At 30.6% G+C, this 23,978-nt stretch overlaps 1 protein-coding gene across 1 annotated transcript in view; it reads left to right on the top strand.

Annotated features, from left to right (window-relative positions):
• The window catches only part of mfr (ferlin family C2 domain-containing myoferlin misfire), a 143,842-nt gene that overhangs the window by 35,921 nt on the left and 83,943 nt on the right, over positions 1-23,978 (top strand). The window contains exon 4 of the mRNA XM_077445072.1: positions 19,022-19,234. Coding sequence (XP_077301198.1) covers positions 19,022-19,234 — 213 coding nt within the window. The remainder of the gene's footprint in view (positions 1-19,021; positions 19,235-23,978) is intronic.

The following is a 23,978-nucleotide window of genomic DNA, read 5'->3' as shown; positions in this document are numbered from 1 at the left end:
TGCGATTCTGTAGCCGCCATTCCGAGCTTGAAGTAAAATTAAATATTTGCTCGTTCACATTATAAATACTTAAAAATTTCAGCCGTACGAAATGGACGTAGTTTTACCTAATGGGCTTAAGCCTCGTGAACTTTCGGGAATTATTTTTGCAATATACATTATCAAAATAAACGCGCGAAATTTAATGAAAGTTAACAACAATACAATGTAGTTGACATTGTTGTCAACTATTATTAGTTTTTATTTATTTATTTTAAAGAACAGAAACAAACAGCATTACAATGTATGTATATGTATAACATTGACCCCAAAAAAGTACCTAAAGATTAATAACAACAATGAGAAAAGTAACATAAATGAATAATGGTAGATATGGTTTGTACATATGTATTACTAAGAAGAATGATCAAACAATATATGATGTACATTTAAAGCAAGGGAAGAATCAATATGAGGGGGAATATTGTTAAAAGAATAGCAAGATCCATGTACATACGTATATAAAAAGGAATTACGGGAATAATTGGTAGAACAGGGATTAATGTGAAATAATGAAGAATTACGAAGGGATCTGATTAGAAATTGGAATAGGATTTTACTTAATAAAAAAGGACGATCAATTATATATGTAATTCAAAAGCTTAAACAAAAAGCATAAATAGTAAATTTTCTTCTGAGATTGTAAGGAAACAAAACGATCATTGAGATGAAATCTGGAATTGCAATAGGAATGGAATCTTTTATTAATGCGTTCTAAATTATTAACAAATACGAGATGGAAAGGATTCCAAACAGTACTAACAAATTCTAGATGACTTCTTACAAATTAATTGAAAAGCGAGGCAACAGTACAATGGGATTTAAAGGTCTTTGAATGTCTAAATTGAAACCCAAATTCTTATATTGTATGTATCTTACTTAAAAATGTACTGTACTTAAAAATGTTCAAGAAATTATAATTGACAAAAAGTCACTTTTAATAGTTAGGTACAATTACATACTTTCAAATTTATCCTGCCGCTAAATAAGTGTGTTTTATATAATATTCAATGCTTTTTTCAGTACATAAGTAATGATATAACGCAATCGATATATTTTTAATAACTTGTTTTCTTATTCAAAGTTTCGTTAAAGGAATTCTGGATGGGAATTCGTTTGATGTACATACATACATACATACACAACAAAATTACTTTTTATGAAACATTGCTACTGAACATTCAGGCTTTTACATTATAACTAATCGTATTTGTATAATATTATATACAAATAAGCCGTCCTTTATGTATTTAAGTCGTCCTTTATGTGTGCAAAATTTGTATGGGAAAAGTTCTGTAACAAGAATGAAAGCATCACCCAATATAATAACAGGCGATTTCAAAATTAGACAAGAAATACGTGACTTGATATTTAATAATTTTATATCATATTCATGTATGTAGAATATAATATTGATGTAAATAAGCACTTTCAAGATATAAATTATTGAATATTCGCAGCGGAAAAAAGTGTGTTGTAAAATGATATAGTTTTCAATAAGCAGGCTCCGTCAGGCAAATTTCGTCGAGAATATCAAATATGTACATATTTTCGATTTGGAAAATTTTCATATTGTATTATATATTATTTGTCCGTATCTCCGTCACAAATAGTCACTTGCGTGATTGTTTTAATATTTTATACGTCGAACTTAAATTATCCAAAAAATCCGGATTCGTGGTTCGTTGTTCGTGGACCGATTTCGATCTGAGGATTTTTAATACATGTACGTATAATATTTCAATTATAATAATAATGTATGTATATAAAAACGGATGCGATGTACAGGAAGCGTGGATAAGTAATAAAAAAACAAATATTTGAATGCTAGGGGTATGCGTTATGCATAGGGATGTAGCGTGACGACCAATCGTTTCGAGGAGACGCGGGGTAGCGGCGAAGTGGGGGGTGTGGAGCGTCTGACATGTGCTCCTGATATTGAGCGCGCACTGACTTGGAACGGGTGGCGTCATTGTCAGATGCGCTGAGTGGGAGCGTACAGACATACACACATCCATGAAGACACACACACACACACACACACACATTCATTCATAATTTCAACGCGGGTGAACTGCATATTATGTAATACGAGCGCGCGCCTTTAAATTACCTTACCTTATATTTATATATGTATAACATAAATTTATTTTAATTCGTGAATCAAATGATTTCTGAAGCCACCCGTTGAAATCAACGGACACAACACTAGTTGCATATAACTTGTGTCCAAATGTATCTTTACATATTTACTTGCATGGAATCATAAACGAAAGGACCGATCAAATTTTGAATTCACCTCTCGTTTTCGTTTATTTTTAGCGTGTTTTTTTCGGGCCACTCGAATGGCCGCAAAACTTCAGGCAGTTTCAGCCTTTTCCAGGCAGAATTTAATTTTGGCACAGTGCCAAATCTCGAGGCGAATCTTTCAATGTCGACTCGGGCAACACGTGGCTGTGCAAGTTTCAGTATTCGCCTGTGTATTCATATAATATACAAACATGTACGGGCATATATGGAGAACAGCACTTGTTGATCGCCATTGATGGATTTAAATACAACAGTTTTTCTTTGTTTGGATTTCGATTTTTGGCTGAAGCGATTTTAAATTAAATTAGCGCGATGTTTCCGGTATTTGGGTTTGGTATTTTGTGAATGTGGTTCGCGTGCTGTGTGTCAATTTATATTGGTATTGATTAATTGAAACGTGACTCCTATTTTTTCTTTCGGTTATTCCGGTATCGGAAATCCCGGTATTTACGCAATCCCTGTACAGGTGCCGCAACCAGATTTGTCTTGGCTGGTTGTACACAATTCATGTTCAATAAATACTAGTGGTCTGTAATAATTGGCATTTGTTTCAACAAAAATAAAATCACAATTTTGTATCATAGCTACACTGCCATACGTCCTTTATTTAAGAGGACAGTCCTTTATTTCCCTGCTCTGTTCTTTAGATTTATTTGTATTCTAAAATTGCCACTGTGTTCTTTGTGCTAAAAATATTAACGCCAAAATATTGCATTTCATAAAATTTATCAAACGTATTGATTAGAACGGAAAAAAATTTACCGGAGCGGAGATTAATCAATATTTACCAAGTTTGACCCACTTAATTCGCAATTTTTAAAGTTTTTTGGCTTTAGCTCAAAATTTAGTATTGCTATGTCAAAAATGAGTATTGGAATCAATAGTAACATGTTTTTTCTATTGATTGTCACTTTTCAATGCTTTCAAATACTTATAATTAATTATCTAGCAAATTTTAAAAGTAAAAAATATACTTTTTTTACATATGTGTACAATATACCGGAGTGGATATAAATCAATATTTACTAAGTTCAATCCAATAAATTCGAATATAACCATGATTTTTGTTGGGTTTTCTTGTTTGTGAGATATGAACGTTTAAAAAAATGCGCAACTTTACAGTTTTTTTGCATTAACTCAAAATCTAGTATTACTATGTCGAAAATAAGTATTGGAATCAAACAGATGAAATAAACGAACGAAACGCGAAATCATTGCAATAAAAATTGACGAATATATTACATTGATTTACGACACCAGTGTATTAAAAGTGATACTAATATAATATTGTTGCATTAATACAATGAATTTTTCTATAAAATAATATTTTTTATATATGTATGTATATTGTATAAAAGCAGAGCTAATTTCAATGCGTTTTCACCTGTTGTATTTTAAGCAATTTAAAATTAAACTTCCGCCATTTTCAAATATAACGGCTCATTTAACAACGTAAAAAGCCCGTTTTGGTAAGCATATGGTAGCTAATTAAAATATATGTTTCATTGAAAAATAGTTAATAGAAATCCAAAAAGTTGCGAAATTCTTTTTTTATGTCAATGACATGTCAAATGCACATATTAATGAGATTTTTATCAAAGGCAGACAAAATTTTGATAAAATTTTTGTGTTGAATGCATTCGTAAACTGTTGTTAGAATCAAAAATTGGAAAATAATTTGTGATGTTGGTTTTTTGCGTCGTCAAAACATCTGTAAAACTCTGTGTACAAAATGTTCTTAATTCATTTCCCTCGTTATATTTCAATAAAATATCGAAACATTGCGACAAACCCCAACGGTTGTGATGCAGTTTCGATTAATTAGCGGATACCGGATATTTAAAATACGTAAGACTGATGATACCGTGCTTGATCTAACACTACAATTTTCCACAGGGGAAATTATAAATATTTGGAAACTCGGAAATATTTTAAACTCTCGCGAGCCAATCGAACCAACCTACGATTCACTTACTTGATTAAAAACGCTACAAGTGCAAATAATTGACGCTTCGCATTACATGGAATTGTAAATAATACGTACGTACATACATATATTGCAGGCAATGATTTCGAAATTTACCAAAACCAAACAGTTCCCATTCCATCAGTGCAATCGGACAATATTCTATTACTATTCGATATCGTATTATTTTGCAAATTCAATTGTATATGAATTGACAATTCGATGGAATTGTGGCGTACATACAAACCGAGCTGCAAAATTGTCAGGCTCCATGTATTAATATGCAATATTCCAATTTCCGTGAATAATTCAAAACATGCACTAGCCAACGTTCCCTCTAAGCTGCGTAGTTTCGAACTATCAGAGTCTAGTGCGCACTTCAAGAATTACAAGAATAATAAAAATCTGATACTTTTGTTTCGAGATCGAATGTATTTTAAATTTTGTTTTTGCTGCACTCTATGCACATTCAATGTGAATGTCTAATTAAAAGAATCTTGAGGTAAACTCAAATCTCGGAAGATGCTGTTAAAAATATTATTAAAATATTGATAGATAATGTTATCTTAGCTATACCGTTCAATTTATCTATGCTCTCCGTACAAAATATACGTGATCTTATTAGCAAATATGCAAAAACTCCAGATTCATGGCCTAGAAAATAGGAGCGTCTTCGGATTTGTCGGATGTATTAATATAGTTTTAAAAACAAAGGGATTCATTTCATTGCATAATATCGAACATCTTCATTTCATAGCATAATATGTAGTATAAATTTAATAATATAAATGAAATATAGACCTTTATTGGAATTACACATGTTATTAAACAAGATTTTTCAGAATTATTAAATCGATGAAATGTGATAGTCTTTCTATCGTGAAAAATACTTGAAAATGGACCAGTGGAGCCTTTTGTAATGTTGGGAAAAACAAATAGTGTAGCTGCTTATCTACTACATAGATTTTCCACATAAGAATTTTCATATGATTTTTATGTAATTTTGAAAATAATTTAATAAATTTTCCTGCTGCGCCATAACGTAGTAGATAAGAAATTACGTTTTGATAGATTAAAATAACCAAACTAATAAATACTGCTTGACATACCAAAAAAAGCCATAATATCGAGAAGTCTGTATGATTTTGGGAAATTGGCAGCGTTAAAAAAAGGCACACCAACTTTCAAAGATTTTTAGGTCATTTTTGATAAAAAAATTCCACATATTAGTTGATTTGGCACATATGCACTAACTACAGTAAATGACTTGTATATTCACCGGATAAAATAATTTCAACTTGAAATTTTTACTGTAACCGAACTAATGGAATGTCGTTAACGCTATTATATAGCTATTCAATGTTGATATTGAGAAATTGCTTCGTTTCTATAAAATCGATTATTCAAATTTTCAATCTTCTTTTTTCCGAATATTTATTTAGCCACCTAACTAGACTTTTCCAATTTGAAAATTTTTGAAAAAGTCAAACGGATCACTTGCGAAAATTGCCACAGTTTTTACATATGTAGATCAATCCTAACAACAAATAATTTGCACTCATATAAGGTTAAGAGATACAACTTTAATTTTTCTTATGTTTATTCTAAATATTTAAATAATTTAATCATGTTATAAAACTCTCACAAAAACACTTTTTATATATTGAGGAATTTTTTCAAAGTGATGATCACTTTTTAATATAAATTGAGTGTCTACTATCTATCATTCTATATGTTTCGTAATAGCCACTTATCGGTAGGATTCATTTGCACTAAACTTTGCATAATTGGTCTCTAAGATCCACTAAATAATATAAATTATGTAAATTTACAAATCGTTAACGACAGTGATAGAAGCAACGTTGGAAAGTGGTATCTGTTTACTCGCTAAACAAACCAATTAATCAACATTCAGTATTTACACTATGGTGTGAAAGATGCTGTGTTAAAGCCTTAAAAATTATCACAGACGAATCTTACTTACAGTACTTAATATTCTTCGTTTCCTCAAAGTAGAAGAATTTTACACGATTTACTTCTCCTGTATCTTTTACACAAAAAAATTGTACAATAATAGACCTTATAAGAACACCTGTGTAAACAATATGTTTTACACTTGCTCCATGAAAAGGGTTGTTCCAGATTAAGGTTTGCGAATCGCGAATGTCGATCCGGGTGTGTCAGGGGTGCTCAAATTGGGAGGCTTCATCCCTTTAGAAAATGTCGCACGTACGAGCTTTCGCATTCGTCCCAAAGTACACACACACACACACATATATATATATAAATATATATATATATATATATATATATATATATATATATATATATATATATATATATATATATATATATATATATATATATATATATATATATATATATATATATATATGTATATATATATATTTATTTAATTTATTATTAACATAAGCGAGCAGTCGACTTAATGAATCCCCGCAGTCTGCTTGCCACCACGTGAATATTTACTGTGGGGATTAGTTTTTCATCCTTCAAAGTGAAATGGGGATCGCATATTACGGATTCAAATATCTTTGCAATTAGCAAATAATAATTGGTTTGATCGGGTTTCGACAATAATAGTGTAATATGACGGGGTATTTGCAATTATTTTAATTTCGGATTTTAAAATTCGGATGTCCGACGAAACATTTTCATAAATTAATCATCGTCAAAGGACTATGCATTAGACGTAATGCTTTTCTCAAAGTAGCACTGGAACCCAACAACTTTGTGTCCATTCGTGCTTCCGTCGTTTTCTGTTCAACCTTTTCCGCATCTTCAAATCTTATTCCATTGAGTTCTTATTTCATTTGAGGACGCAGAATAAAGTATCACAGTGCCAGATCAGGGTAATAGAGAGTGAAAGATAACGGACAAAAAGTTGCACGTGGCGTGGTTTGTGTAAAGCAGTGCATCGTAATGTAGGAATCAAAAGTTTGCGTTCAAAATTCTGGACATTTCCTCGCATAAAGTTTTGGGATAGAACATCTGGTTGGACTATTCATCCAAAAATGATTAAATTTCAAACGCACAACTCATTTGACTTTGGATATTTATTAAAATCTCTTCATATCATTAGAACAGTTTCATATTTCAAGAGGAAACGGAATCATTGCTCCGTGTTTTCTAAAAAAGGTCATAGGAAACTCAGAGATTTCCACTTGCTTGGATATTTATTAAAAGCTTTTCATACTCCTTCACTAACTACTGTCTTAATAACCAGTTGTTTCATATTGACATTTCATATTGAATTAATAATAAGCAAGGCATATAGGAATTTCGGTCTTCCTTTTTTAATTCATTTGTAAAAAGTCATCTGGAATCCTTTCTATCACGTATATGTTAATTTAGAACGCATAAATAAAAAATCCATTCCTATTACAATTCCAGAATTCTTCACAATGATCGTTTCGATTCCTTACCATCTAGGAGGAAAATTTATGATTTAAATTTTTTGTTTAAGCTTTTGAATAATGTAAAAGATACATAGTCCTTATTTATTTAGTAGTCTAATCCCTCCCTCCGTAATTGCTCATTATTTCACATTCTCCTATTCTACCAACTATTCCTGTAATTTCTTGGTGTAAATGTTATATGTACATATATACATATATGTATAGATACATTATATTTTAAATAAATATCATTTGTACAGTTTCACATTTCAAGAGGGAATGGAATCATAAACGTTATGATTGCTCCGTGTTTCTAAAAAGTAAAATAAGGAAGCTGACAGATTTTCACTTATTTTACTTTGAATATTTCTGAAAAGCTTCTTAAATCATAATAACCGTTTCACATTTCAAGAAGAAGCGAAATCATTGCTCCGTATCCTAAGAAAAGTCAAAGAAAACTGACATATTTTCACCGACTGCTCAAATAATTAGAGCACTTTCACGTTTCAACAGGAAATTCTATAGAACTTCACATATTCATCTCACACTCATCGCTTTAAGATGACTAAAAGAGTCGTTTTCAGGGTAATTCAATTTTGAAATTGTTTTATTGAACACGCCATTTTGCAGTTACCTCTGGGTAAGCCCCAACTAAAATATGATTAATATGTACAAAAGAGTTTTTGCGACAAATAGATGTTTCGCCATCGAGTCTATTTACACATATATTCAATACATTATTAACTTCTATTTGCGCATGGGGATGTTTCGCATTTGTTTTCCATTGCCGTGTGTGTCCACATATTGCTAATAATCTGTCTGTTGATTGTTGGGGTGGGAGTTGAAGTTAGTGGTTATTAAAACGGAGTATCAAGTTATTAAATCGAGAATAAATTCCCTTTTTTTTGTAGTCATTTTTATTTTTACAAGGTCTTACAAGGTTATTCAAAAGCTGTTGAATGTAATTTTTTTTATCGTATTTCCATTTTGTACTGTACATTTATTTTGTTGATCCATCTCTGTCATCCTACATGATAAACGGGATTAAACATCACAGGTGTTTCTATCGAATTTCATACCGCATATTTATAATATTATTTTTAAACTGTCGATTCTGTTTAATAATCGGATGTAAAATTCGTTGTAAAATATGTACAAATATAATGTACGGCTTATTAATGATTTTGTAAGCCGCACATATAAGGCTTAATGTTCCACATTAAAATGGTGCATATATTAAATGAATTCGTTTCGGGAACCAATTCGACATGTGTTAATTGAAATCATTTCAAATGTGAGAGAACCGACTGTGAAATATTTTCGAAATTAAATTTTGCCCCTTTTATATAATTTTCACATATGAATTATGACATTTTGAAATTATTTGTCGAATTTCCGGTAAATTGCATTTAGTTCAAATTGATTTTCTGAAATGTGTTGTGGTTTTTGTACAATTTGAATTTATCATCACACAGAGAGAAATTGTGCATTTACAGCTTTGCTATGTAACTAACTTTTGTTTTTGAATTCACACATATTATATTTCCTATGGAAATTTATAAATTTTTACGATAACGATTAACATACAGTCAGAGATTAAAATTTTATGATAAATATTAACCGTAATCAAAGATATAAGGTGAAAAAGTCTGACGATCGATTACTTTCTTATATGTATTTATATTCGATTTCAAACGTTTGAATTTCAATGGCTCTTAAAATTTTCTTTACAGCTTATTAAAAGACAGGATACATGTATGAATTTTATTAAGACTCATCGCTAACATCTTTATAAATACTGTTTTAAATTAAGAAAAATTAAAAAGTGAGAAATATTAAAAGGGAAATATGTACATATGCTATTGATTATTTAAATCGCAACATGTATGACCTTAAATATAAGTACTTAAATCGTTTTCGTTTGAATGGTTAATAATATTTTTAGCATTTCTTAACCTTCATTTATATCAGTATTTGGAGAAATGTTAGTATCAATATCGACGTATAGAATTCGTCTCACGTTTCAGCCGAATTCTTCACTTTAATTAGGTATTCAGACTTAAGTATGGATTTTTTCAAATGAGAGATTCCAATTTCTGATTCATTAACATCACGCTTTTTTTAGAAATCACGCAGAAAAAAATCAGAGCCTCTCAAAACTCAAGGCAACAACAAAATGGCCAGCGGAATCGAAAAGTCGAATTTTATATTCTTTGAACCCATCATATTTTGGAATTGTGATACATTTACAATTCATATACAGAAAAAATATTCGGCCACCAATAATCAAACGAAATAGTTTCAATTTGAACAATTTCAATATTACATATTTGACTTTTAAAATTTCCATCAAAAAGAATACTATCGAATTTCATCAAACTCTTTGAGCCCATCCATCCCAATGTAAATACATTTGTATTGCTTATATGAATTGTGATTATTTAACATGCATACATTCTCTTAGCGTATAAAAGAATTAAATTTAAATAATCGAACAAAAGTAAAATGCCACTTCCGGTTAACAGATGATACCAAATTTTATATATAACTTGTTATTAAGCTTAAACTTCTAGATATGAAATTTCAATTCAATAAATCAAGAGATTTCTGAGAAAAAAATGATAAAACCTCGATTCTTTAGGGTAAAAGTACTACTTCCGGTTGAGGTAAAAATATTTAAAAAATATTAAGGTATGAAATTTATAATTTATATTACATTAAAAAAACATCCAGACTGATTTGGTTAGCAGATAGGGAGATAATTGAATTAAAAAAAGAGGATACCTATGTACATATAAGGGGAGGTACCATTTCCAGTCAACTTAAAATTTGAAAAAAATTAACGTCGTATCGATGAGAATATCAGTGTCCGATACTAACTTTCAGTTCGATATGACGAATGGTGTACAAAAAATCTCTAAAATACACAGACACACTCCCATTTTTACTAACCTCATATTTCTTAGATCATTGTTACTACGTACATATATAGATAAAGTAAAAAGTTTTTAACAACGAATAATATGTACAAATTTAGGTCGGTTTTGTTGAAAAAAATGAGGGGGCACTCGAAAAAAATGCTTAAAAGCCACTGTTGTGTGTCGTACTTCACAATACGAAGGCAATTATTTCGCGGGTAGAAACACACGAGCAGGATGCGTGACTTAAGGACTCCATGTATATAAATAAATATTCATATGCATATATAAGAGGTCGCACACGCGAATACACTATCGTCGCTTTTGTTGTGTTTTGTTTCCACTTTTTTAATATTATTATTTTCCGCTCTATTTTATCGTTACACTTACGTTAGTGTGAAAATGAAAGAAAGGCACGTATGTTTGTATCTAAAGTTACATGGAGGGATTCCGTCTCTTCATCGATTGAATTTCATTTATTTCAATTGAATGCAAATTCAGTGCACTTCACTTTCCCGTTGGGCAAATAAAAGAACGGGATAATGTGCGTTATCTAATATATATGTACATAAGTACATATGGATACACACATGATCAATATAAATAGTGCTACCTAATGTGATCGTACATATGTTCAAACAATATCGTTTGAAAACACTTCTTATGTAATTTATTATACGATTTTGTAAAGTTTCACTTTGAATGTCAATTAATTGACATTGTAGCCAAATAAATTATGTACATAATATATCCAATGTAGCTTATATTAGGTTTGTATTTAATTGGTCGGTAGCGTTAAGCTCCCCATTCAGTTATTATTATATAATCAATGTGCAAATATTACAGACCCGTATTTTTAATGATGCTAAAAATTCGCAATAGATATACATATGTACTTACATACGTATTTTCTTATAATACTACTTTAGAATAATTTTCATTTCACGTAATTTTACATTTCTTATTTATTTGTACAAAATTACGCGTCAAATATGATACATAAGTACATATATATGACATGAATATTTTATTTGCCGAAATGAAATATCATGATGGTATAAAATTGAAATGAATGCCAAAAATACGGTATCTTATTAATAATATATTTATTTAAGTTTAAGTTTGGACCATTGTGACAATACAAGAGTCCCTAATGCGACACGATGGTCGAAAAAGTACAGCGAGATTAGAAAAATATAAATATATATACATATAAACACTTTAGAAAAAATACTTTTATACATAATAAAAAAAAAAACAACAACAATAGCATTATAATAGCAGATCAATTAAAACTATCAAATAATAACATACAAAGTAGGGAAACGTTATTCCAAACTGTCACCCAGCAGTTATAAATTTCAACAGGTTTTCATTTCAATTGAAGATGATAATATTTGATAGAATGCACTAATCTATGATAAATCAAATCGACAATTATATATTGATTACTAGCACTTTAATTAAACAGTCAGTTTATTTTAACTGTTGGTTCGTATTAAGTTTTATTATCATATTAAAATTATTACCTTGTTTCATAATAATAGCAATTTAGTTTTCCTTTGACGGTCCAAAGACAAAGAAAGGTCAACTCAATCATTTCGATCGCATTTTGAATTTTCTTCAGAAGTCGGTATGCATCTGAAATTTTCAGAAAATTATCACAATGGAATTTACTGTTGAATCCAGTAATGATTAGAAGCGTTGTACACAAACATATCACAATATTATACCTACATTTTACTAATTTGTTTTAACTCTTGGTTATCGATTTTATCGTCGAAACAATGTATTGAAAGCATCGGTTTAAATTGTGAGTGTTTTGCGAAAAGCCAATTTTGAACAACATGCAAATTTTTGAAGCAATTAGTTTTGAAATTTAATTTAACGTGATCGGCTTAAAGCTTATGTGCATATTTCAATGGTGGGAAAAATATTGAATTTTCTATTGTATCGTTTATTGGGGTACTTTTTAAGTGCATACATGCATTTGTTCATAATTACATTGAATGCACATGAAATAATCCAAGCCATGTATTTAAAGCTTTAAACTCGATCAAAATATTTTCAAACCAACAGATAATATATACCAATTCTCATATGCATGTAAACTATTAATGCGATTTTTTCCATATACATATGTACAAATATACATACGAAAAATATATACTTAAAAATTTCAAATTGATATCAGCCTTTTTTTTACTTCACTGAATATCAAATAACACATTGAAATTGACCGTAATTCGATAATAAAAATACACAAAATGAAAGCGTGTAATTTCAAGGTATCGACTAACAGATAAAACTAAGTACTAGTCTATCGATATGCTCAATTATTGCGCGAATAATATAACAAGTTCAAAAGCGAGTACAAAAATGTATGCATGTCGATAGTTATTCAAGAATATTTCATTTTAGTATCGTTCGCAATACTCATTCACAATTTAAGTAAAACGTACGATGTTCATTTTTTTATTACATTTCATTTCGATCTCGTCCTTCCGAAGTTACATATATAAATTTTGATTACGCAAGAAAGCTGATCGAATACCTAGAAAATGCGGCGTTTTAATAAATAATCAAGTTGCTTACTTATTTTAATATTTACGCAAAGTCGACCCAACTTAAGGCAATACAATTTCGTTTGAAATATTTATCGAATTCGAACTGCGTAAAATAATTCCCCTCTTTGTTTTAAAATCGCACGGTAATTAATGTTATAGAGAATTGCCTGAAATTGAAATTTGAAATTGAAATTGAAGTTTTCATCCGACTGTTTTTCACGGCTACGGCGGGCGTGGGCCGGAAAATTAATTTCATCACCATGCGATGGATTTTCCACGTACAGATTTTCAACTCCATCGCGTATCGTTTCTGATAATCTCATTTATTCAAATTTAAGATTAAACTCACATCCTCAATATCGTTCAAAACACTTTTCAATAAAACTACATGGTTTTATGAGCCTTCATTTTTCAACTACTGAAAAACATTTCACCCTGTCATAATGTGTCGAGTATTGATTAATATATACAGTAATAAAATATCTAAAAACATCTCTTATTTACTATCTTTGGCGATTCAAAATTCTCAAAGCAAGTCATTAAAATTTTGATGGTTTATTATATTATTGGTTTTTTGCAATTGTGATTAAATACAGTGGTTAAACTGATTTCTAAGGTTATATTTTAAAGAAAATTTTCACTTGGAAAAAAAAAGAAGAAGAAAAAATAAATAAAAAAAAAAGTTCTTTTGTTTCTTCAAATAATATTCGTTTGGCAACGAACGTGATCAAACTGATTTCTGAAATTATATATTAACTCTCGAACCCAGAGCATATTTACAACATTACAGCATAATGCAACATTGTTAAACAAAAAACTATTTATTTCATACATATTTTTGTGCGAAATTTTGAGAATATTCTCTTATTTAAATTATAAATTGTGACGCTAATAACTAATAATACTTAACAATGATTTGCTATAAATGCAAAAGTGTTGTGTTGTTGACTAATTATGTGCTGTGCGAGCTTTGTGAAGAACCTTACCACCATGATTGTGTGGGGATTTCGGAACCAAAATACAAAAAAATGACGTCAAAGAATAAGGAAAAATGGCGATGCGTTTCTTGCCGTATTCATCCTAACCCCCTTCCGCCGTCTCAGTCCTCATCGCTAATGCTCAGTTCTCAAGACTCAGCCATCTTTATTTGATATACTTAATGCAATTAAAAGCTTTCGAGCAGACTTTAATACCATGAAAAATGAGTTTGAAAACATAAAATCTGTAATCACAGACATAAACAATAAATTATTCACAATAGAGGCTAAGTCTGACGAATTTGATGGGAGACTAACCACTGCTGAAAAGAAAATTTCCTGCTTTTCTGATGTAAATAAAGGTTTGATTGAGGCGCAAAATACTATTATTGAACTGAAACAAGAAAACAATCTGCAAGATCAATTCTGTAGAAAAAACAATGTAGAAATATCCGGCATACCCATGAAAAAGGGTGAAAATCTAGTGTCTATATTATATGTGGTGTCGTGGGTCACAAGTTGTGCGACACAGATATTGACACCATACACCGTGTGCGGCCGTAACCGCACCCGCACCCGTCCCAGGGCGTTGCAGGTTCAAAGCAACAGCAACAGCGAGAGGGCGTCACTGTGCACACGTCATCAGTGGTCAAAGGACCTGCTGATCGCGGCATCACCACCAAGGATATCAATATTCCAGGCCCGCCCACCACCCTACGCCAACGAATAAATTATTACTGAAGCGAGCACGCCAATTGAAAACTGAATATAACTACGCCTATGTACTTGTGGGTTAAAGATTGCAAAATTATGATTAGAAAAAGTGCAAGCTCCAACATCATACAAATCTCAAAAGAATCAGATCTTTGCAAAATCAAATGACTAAGTACGATATTAAATTTTAATAGCCTAATAATTATCTATGCATTTATTGTCTACTGGTCTGCATCACATCTTATAATGTATGTGCAAACAATTATATACGTATGGTTATATAATTTATTATTTTTTTTATTACTATATAACTATGCTATTTACATATATTTTACTCGTAAACTAAAAAAGGTGCGAGTTCATTTTTATAATTGTGCCTATGTATACTTTTGCATTTCAACTGGTAACACCAAGGATGGTTTGCTCAATAATTCCATATCTTTATCTGTGTATGCAAGTATGTGTATGTTTATATGCATATATCTATTTTCATTTATGCATATGGATATTTATATTTATATCACTACGTGCTCTATCTACTTCCTTTTTTACAATGCCTTCTAATCGTCTTGTCATTTATTATCAAAATGTCAGAGGTCTCCGAACTAAATCTGACTCTTTTCTTCAAAATGTATTAGTTAATAATTATGATATTATCTGTCTATCAGAAACTTGGCTTAATGACTCATTCAATAATAGTGAGTTTTTTGATGCCAGATATCAGGTGTTTCGACGTGACAGAGATTATTCTCTTCATAACCAAATATTTGGTGGTGGTGTAATCATAGCTGTGAAAAATAATCTACCCTCTGTCATTCAAAATAATTGGTTAACTTCCACAGAAGACCTTTGGATTACTATTACCACTAAATTTTTTAAACTAAATATCTGTACTGTTTATATTCCTCCTGGTAATTCTCACCAAACTCTATTAGTTACCCATTTAAATAAAGTATCTGATCTAATAACCAATTATCCAGAGGATCGATTTATTTTAAATAAATCTTATAATAAACTTTATCAATACAATTATTTATCAAATACTAATAGTCGTATTCTTGACCTAGCTATTAGTACATAGTTTCCCCTTATATATTTCTCGTGCTGACTCTACGCTAATCCATGAAGATTCTCATCATTTATCCTTTTGCATCTCAATAATTTACAACAAATCTTCACCCTTGAATTATAATTATAATAAAACTTTCCTCTTTAGAAAAGCTGACTATGCTACAATTATTCCAATTTTAAGCGATATCAATTGGAATTCACTTTTGTCCAATTTAAATATTGATTTAGCTTGTAAAAAATTTTACGATACCTTACAAAATATTATTGAATGCCACGTCCCTTTTACTCTTAAATCTAAACGTACCAAATATCCCCCTTGGTTTACATCGTCTCTTATTAAAATAATAAAAGAAAAAAACAAATTCCATAAAAAATTTAAAATTTATTCAAATCCCTTAGATTATCAAAGTTTTTCACTATTAAGAGCTCGAATTAAAAAATATTCTTTTATCTGCTTTAGAAATTATATTTCTCTTATTCAAAATAATATTAAAACTAATCCTAAATCATTTTGGTCATATATAAATTCAAAAAATAAATACCTCCTCTTCATATCCTTCCGTAATGTATTATGGAAATAAGTCGGCTTCACATGGTTCTGAAATCTGTACCATTTTTGCTGTTATTTACTAACTATTTTGACTCCACTTTCAATAGTAATTCTACCATTAACCTTTCTATCTCTAATACAGATACTTCTTCATGTAACATTATATTTAGTGTTTTGCGAAATACATTGAATATATTTCGCAAAAGAAAGAAAGAAAAGAAAAGTGGACTTTTGCCACTTTCAGATACAACGGCTCATATATTAATGGCAATAGAAGCACTCGGTTGATTATATTCGCTTGAAAATTAAATCTGAAGCCGATTTCTAGCGGTAGTTTAAATGAATAATAAATAAATTTTAGCGACAGAGAATTTTTTTATTTTGAATTTATGCATTTACCTGAGAAAAAACATTCACGTTTTATCGGAAAAATTGTGTCGAATAAACTGGCTGGTTTTATTGAGTCGACTGCGAGTGGAAAATGCTATGCGAAAAATGCACGTTCCAGGCAATCCGTATCTCATTTTCTTTTTTCCTATCTTTTCAGTTTTATTAGGGAGCTTTTCCGACTGGAAAATCGTACGTACACGCATAGAGAGTTAACCGAGCCGAGGTTAATATGAAAATACGAAAAGTACGTGAGATTGAGTTTAGGCTTTGTGTTCGACATCAAAAGAATGAAAGTAGAAAATAATTATGATAATAATGAGATTACATATGCTCTTTTTTGTCATATTTATATATATATATGTATGTATATATTTATATTTTGTCATATATATATATATATATATATATATATATATATATATATATATATATATATATATATATATATATATATATAAATATAAATGAATTATTTGCAACTATAATATATACATACGTATTTGGTTGGCTAATTTTCAATTCAGTCAGTCGATACTGTCATTGGATTAATGAAAATGTTCATGCTATAAAAGATCATTTCGTTTATGGTTCCAAAGGATCATTTCATTGTGTGTAGTAACGCAATAAAACTCCACACGTCAAATTATAATCCAAATGTTGAAATTAACTGATCCATATATATGTATTTACATACATAGATAGCTATGTGCATGTAACTAATCAAATATGTACGTTTGAATTTCCGAGTGATTCGTATACTTCCTATGTGGAATGCATTTTTCATTAAACGAATGCATTTACTAGGAATAGTAAACATTTTTTCTATAAATATGTATTTAGCTACGCGAATTATTCAACATTGCCCGCGCGGTTGAAAATCGTGAGAAAAAAAACGCATTTAAAACATTTCAAAGGATCTATGTAAATTTAAAGTAGAGTACTTTTCAAAGCAGACAGACAAACATTTATCTTCATCCTGATTTGTTGGAAAATATACAAACCGGTTCGAATGTACATATTTACTCGAACGGACACCGTTAAATATATTTTTAATATTCAAATATCAAACTTTCTATTACGGGAGTATCTCGTCGTGTATATGTTTTCATTGTGAAGGATGTTGGTAGGTGTTTTGTTAAAAATTCAATATTGAGTTATTCAATAAAGAAGTTGCATAGTTATGTATTGTCGACGTCCAGACTCAAAAGGAAGACTGCATTATCATATGACAAAATACATTATCGAGTCGAGATTTCTTGTTTGACGTTCGAAAATAGGGAAATGCATTCGTTCCGATATGATTTTTTTTTCACTTCGCAAAATACGCTGAAAGGTTGAAAATATTCAATGGGAAAATATTTCACATTGCATGTAACACTCGTTGAAGTGAAGTCCTTTGTACAAAATATTGAATTATTTCTATCGATTTGAAAGTGCTAAACATCTGTAAATTTATACAAGAAAATGAATGCGTCGCCGTATTATATTTTCACCTGCTTCGTATTCCAAGCGAACGTTTCAATTATTGCACATCACATTTCAAATGAAATCATATCGGGGAAAAAGGCTTCTACGCCGTTTCAATGCAAGTTCTTTTGTGAGAAATTTCTCAATGACGACAAATAGTCTGGCGATTTTTTTGTACTTATTTTCAATCCGTCTGAGTTACGTTGATCGGATTATTAAAATTCAATTAAAACGTCAGTTCACAGCATCTCTGCACGGTGTTGTATACGACCAGATAGTTTGGCTTTATATGTACATACTTGTTGCATAGCATACAAACATGTATCTGCGGATGTATGTATGTATGTATGCATGTGTTTGAAACCTTTTGATGTTTCTGATAAAAAGGATGCATGCGAGGCAAGCAATCGAGGATCATGGTTTGATGGTCATGCTCCATTAATATCGCTAATAGCCTCTTTGTGTTGACCGGTGTCCAGCAGGAGAGAGCTTATCCTTTACCGCCTTTGGTATTTGTATATACCTAAATACATATATCAGAAGTCGGAGTCAATTATCAATGTCAAAGTGCCGAAATGAGGGAGGAGAGTTATTGATTTTCATTGTGTATAAAATTGCTTTCATTCTTTTTAGATTTTGCTATGGCAGTTGGAGTCTCCGTTGAAATTTTCCGAGGTGATGTTCATAGACGTGAGAGGAGGAAAATGGGGTCGAAAGCGTTCTACGAGGTTTTATCTGCATTTGGAGATGGTTGCAATGTCTCCAGGAAAACAGCTGTATTTTCAATTGCTGTCCGCCAGCAACTCTGCGGATGCGGTCCAAGTGAGATATCCATATTATCAAAGGGTATGTATTTTTTTCTACTTTTGCATGAAATTTGGTGTTTGTCCTGAAAACCCGATCAAAAATATTCAAATACGGTGGCGACATCGGATGCTGAAAAAAACTACGGCTAAATTTGATAGATCAGACTCCACACATTTTTTCAGTGCAACCGCGGAGCATTTTAAAAAATAAGAAACTAACCGAGCTTTCGTCGCGGTGGACGTTGAAGTCGTTACAGTTTTCCGTGGATTAGATTTCTGTGCTGAATTTTATTAGATTACATAAATGCTCGCCTCGGCGTGTTATGTGCTCGGTGGCCTTGCGATTTCGTCGAATCCGATTAGTTCTTCAGATTTGCAGTCCGGAAAATTTAAGCGACGTTAAATAATATGCATTTGCATATTTTAATATGGCTCGCTCGTAAATCGATCCACAAAATCCCCCAGTGAAGCTAGGCAACGTGTTTGAAATACATATTTATCAGACGCCAAATTTGGCACGTGGGCTTATATTATATATATATATATATATATATATATATATATATATATATATATATATATATATATATATATATATATATATATATATATATACATATAATACACACACACATTGCCCATCCAAATACATATATACATATTAAAAGTAACATATATTTTAAACGGGATACACATGTATTTACATATTAAAGTGTTCAGATGTTCGTCGAAGTATGTACATATGTATCTCGGTTTTTTTCCGAGCTCGAGCTTTGCAGCAAAAGTTTTATAGTTTTACTTTTCACTTGAAGGGATTGAAGTGTGAAAATACAACATGGTTTGTTTTTAATTACGTCTCATAGTCAAAAAGAATGTAATTTTTCTAGAAATCATATAATCGTACTCGTATAAATTTTATATAAATATGTATGTATGTACATACATACATATGACCGGTTATATTAGAAAGTGGCATAAGTCCACTTTTATTCATTTCGATAAATATTTCACAAAACATTATATATAACTTTTTGTGTTTAACAATATTTAAAAATACTAGTGACCTGTAATAAAAAGAATTGATAACAATTTGTAGATCAAACAGAAATAGTGTTTTTGGAACTGAAAATTGAACTTCCGCCACTTTCAAATATAAAATAACGGATCATATGTATGTATAATACAACATTTCCCTGAGATAAATAAATTATACTGCCAGAATTTTATTACCAGATTAGTTTACTTAAATATGTATGTATGTGTATTTTCTTTAATCGGGTGGGAGACTGTGACGAGTCTGATTTTTAATTCAAAACAGTGTGTTGCGTGTTTAAGAGTGGATTGACAGACAGAACGTCGTTTAATTCGAAAATTTCCAAATACGTTAATATTTTATTATTTAAATTTAAATTGAAAGTATGCACATATCGCGTCCGTGAGGCCAAGGCCCAATTTTACATAAATATATCGAGTATCAAAACGGTATTTATGTATTTTAAATTCACTCCAATCAGCCGTCTTTTCAATTGTAAATTCGTTTGGCTTACATTTTCTTTTATAATTTTACCCGGTGGTTTTGGAAAGGAATTTGATTCTCAAATTGCAAGTACGAACTTTCAACTTTTTTGCATTGTGTTTCTAACAGTTGCTCGAGAATATGAAAACAGAAACGGAACTGTATTAATAATGCAATCCAGCCAATTTGTGCAGTTTTAACAATTGTGTTCTAGGACGCGATGTCTTTATCGTGAGAGTTTTATTGTGATGCAAATGTATTCGACGCAATACTGTTTTCCTTCGTCCAATTAATATATAAAGCTGTGATGGATATGTAAATGAAACATTCAAACTAGATTTCGAACGATATTTCTACGACATTGTATGTAATGTACCTATGTATGTACATTACATACAAAGGAAAAACACGAATGCAACAGGTCGATATGTATATGTATGAACATACATACGTACAAAGCAGAATATCTCCGATTGTAATAAATTCTCATTACACCCGGACTTAATTTTGCGACAATGAACTTACCCACTTTTAAATTATAATCAAGTCCTAATTATATCATGGCGCAAAATTAAAAACATCCGCAGTCTCCGGCACTGCATTCCAAAACTTTAATCTAAATTCTGGGTTGGACGACGATCCTCTGTTAAATATTAACCCGTCTTTCTCTACGCGAATTTGAATGCAAAATCGCAATTCATACACGCGTATATATCGCACTATTTTTTTCCCAATTCATAACTTCATTTTCAGATTAAAAAAAAATAACTCGCTAATTGGGTGTTCTACATATTTGACGCGCGAAAAATTTCATAAATTTGCATTTATGAAATCATTTCATAAATTTGCATTTTCATACGGAGTTAGTTCATCGTTGCGTTTAAAATGTGTTTTCGATGCATTGGAAATTTTCAGTATAGAAATATGTACATTGGTCAGAATTTTATTCAAATTTCGGTCAGTTATTAGACTGCATAAATATCATACGTAGACGTTCGGTATAAAAAACCTTATGCTTAAAACATTTCAATAAATTCATTAGCCAGCAATATGGCTCAAAGGTATGTTTAGCACCAAGAGGGTAGATTTGTGACTCCAAATCGATTGTTTCTTATCAGAGTTTTCCAATTTTATCTGATCATTGTTGAAACGGTTCCTTAAAATTATGTACAAATATAAATCCATAGATGTCTCAATGGATTGATTATTTAATTAATTGTTATTTCGTGTTCTTCAGCCTCTCAAAATACAGTGATTTATGTAATAATAAAATGCTGCATTGTTTGTATTAATTGTCCAGGAAGGCGCATTGGGGACTTCCTGTCAAGCCTTCCTGGTATATGTCTATGTGAAATAAAATAAAATACCGGTTTTGTTGTTATTTCTATTGGGTACTATTTTTGGTAAGCGGTTATTATCAAAGCCGTCACAGTATAATTAATGGTCAGTATTTAAACGAAATGGTCAGTGTTTATTTTGAAAAAATTATATGAATCAACTTTGTTAAATCACATTACAATACAATTATACAGTATAATAACATTCGTACTGACTGTTTACTATTTTATACTGATTTTTTGATTAAATAATTCTTTAATGATTTGCAAAAATTAATCGATATGAAATTTTGCAATTTAAATAGGCAGAGTATAAAATAATTGGCTGAAGTGATCGGAGCAGCAGTTTTTCGCGCTTCAATACGTTTTATTACGTCTATATTTATTTTCGGTTAAAATTTTTAAAATACTCACCCACACACCGCCCTTCCCGTATGTGAAGCGCTGCGATTTAATTAATCAAATTTTCCCGAGGAGATTTTTCCCGAGTGTGCACAACAAATTAGCTGACGTGACCGTACCTCCTAGTACATCCCCGTTTTCCCTCGAGGCGATTCTGGTACACCATTTCAATTTAGCACATACTGATTAATGAAACATACACATGCATGTAGTCATAAATAAATCATCTGCTGAGTTGCAGATATTTTCGATTAGATGATGAGAGATTTCACGCTTGATTGATTCGTATTTTTTTATCATAAAGTCTAGTTGAGTGGTTTAAAGTTTATTAAATTTGTGAAGATCTCTGGAGCCATTTTTCGATATATGAATATATACACGAATTTATATAATACTAGCTGACCCCGACATACGTTGCAATGCCACAATAATGCATGCAATTCCCGTTCCCGTTCCCGTTCTCGTTCCCGTTCCCATTCTCGTTCCCGTTCCCATTTGTCGGAAAAACGCAGGCAGCGAACACATTTGAAATAATTGTGTTGCAATGACACCCATTCCCATATAAATATATGTATATATATATATATATATATATATATATATATATATATATATATATATATATATATATATATATATTATTTTGTATATTGTATAAAGATTACATTTCAAAGCAATTGTAATTGTACAATGTGTAAGAAGCTTACGATTTGAAAACGTTTTATTGTATCCTTTTGATTTTGATTACTGTTTATTTTAAAGGTTTAAAGTTTACTGTATCACTATTATTTTCTCAACAAAATAAATTTTAATATATTTAATATATGCGAAAGATAACGTGTTACCTTTGACCGTTATAACGGTCCCAATCTTACGTTAAATTTCACCAGAGGAAATCAACTATTCTCAATTTGTATACTTTCTGGCAAACTGTGTATGGCAACATCTGAAGGAAATGTATGGCTAGGATGTAGAATTTTTTTTTTTTAAAGATGATTTAAAATATTTTATTTACACTTATTTTTGTCAAAAAATGTATTGTCAACATCCCCGTCGCTAATGGCCACAGAGATTGTCCCGTTTTTGTACAAGTCTTCGTCACTTGCGTGACTATTGCATTATACGCGTTGAACTTGAATTAACCCTTAAAATATTGCAACACGTACTTGAAATCTGAACCATTTTGAAATAATCTTTATTTCAGAACAATTTTTGAAAAATATAGACACTTCATCTGACGATATTCAAACGATCCACTACATATGTATGCAATGTGTTAAGCTTGTAAATGCAATACAATTATAATTACAATTTACAATTACAATTTATTGTCTACTGGTCTGCATCACATATTATAATGTATGTGCAAACAATTATGTACGTATGGCTATATAATTTAATATTTTTATTATTACTATATAACTATGCTATTTACATATATTTTACTCATAAACTAAAAAAGGTACGAGTTCGTTTTTATATTTGTGTCCATGTATACCTTTGCATTTCAACTGGTATCACCAAGGATG

The sequence above is a fragment of the Arctopsyche grandis genome, chromosome 2, assembly GCF_051622035.1.
Source record: "Arctopsyche grandis isolate Sample6627 chromosome 2, ASM5162203v2, whole genome shotgun sequence".
Taxonomy (NCBI): Eukaryota; Metazoa; Arthropoda; class Insecta; order Trichoptera; family Hydropsychidae; genus Arctopsyche; species Arctopsyche grandis.
The sequence above is the reverse complement of the archived record's forward strand: the minus strand, read 5'-3'. Positions and strand labels throughout refer to the sequence as shown.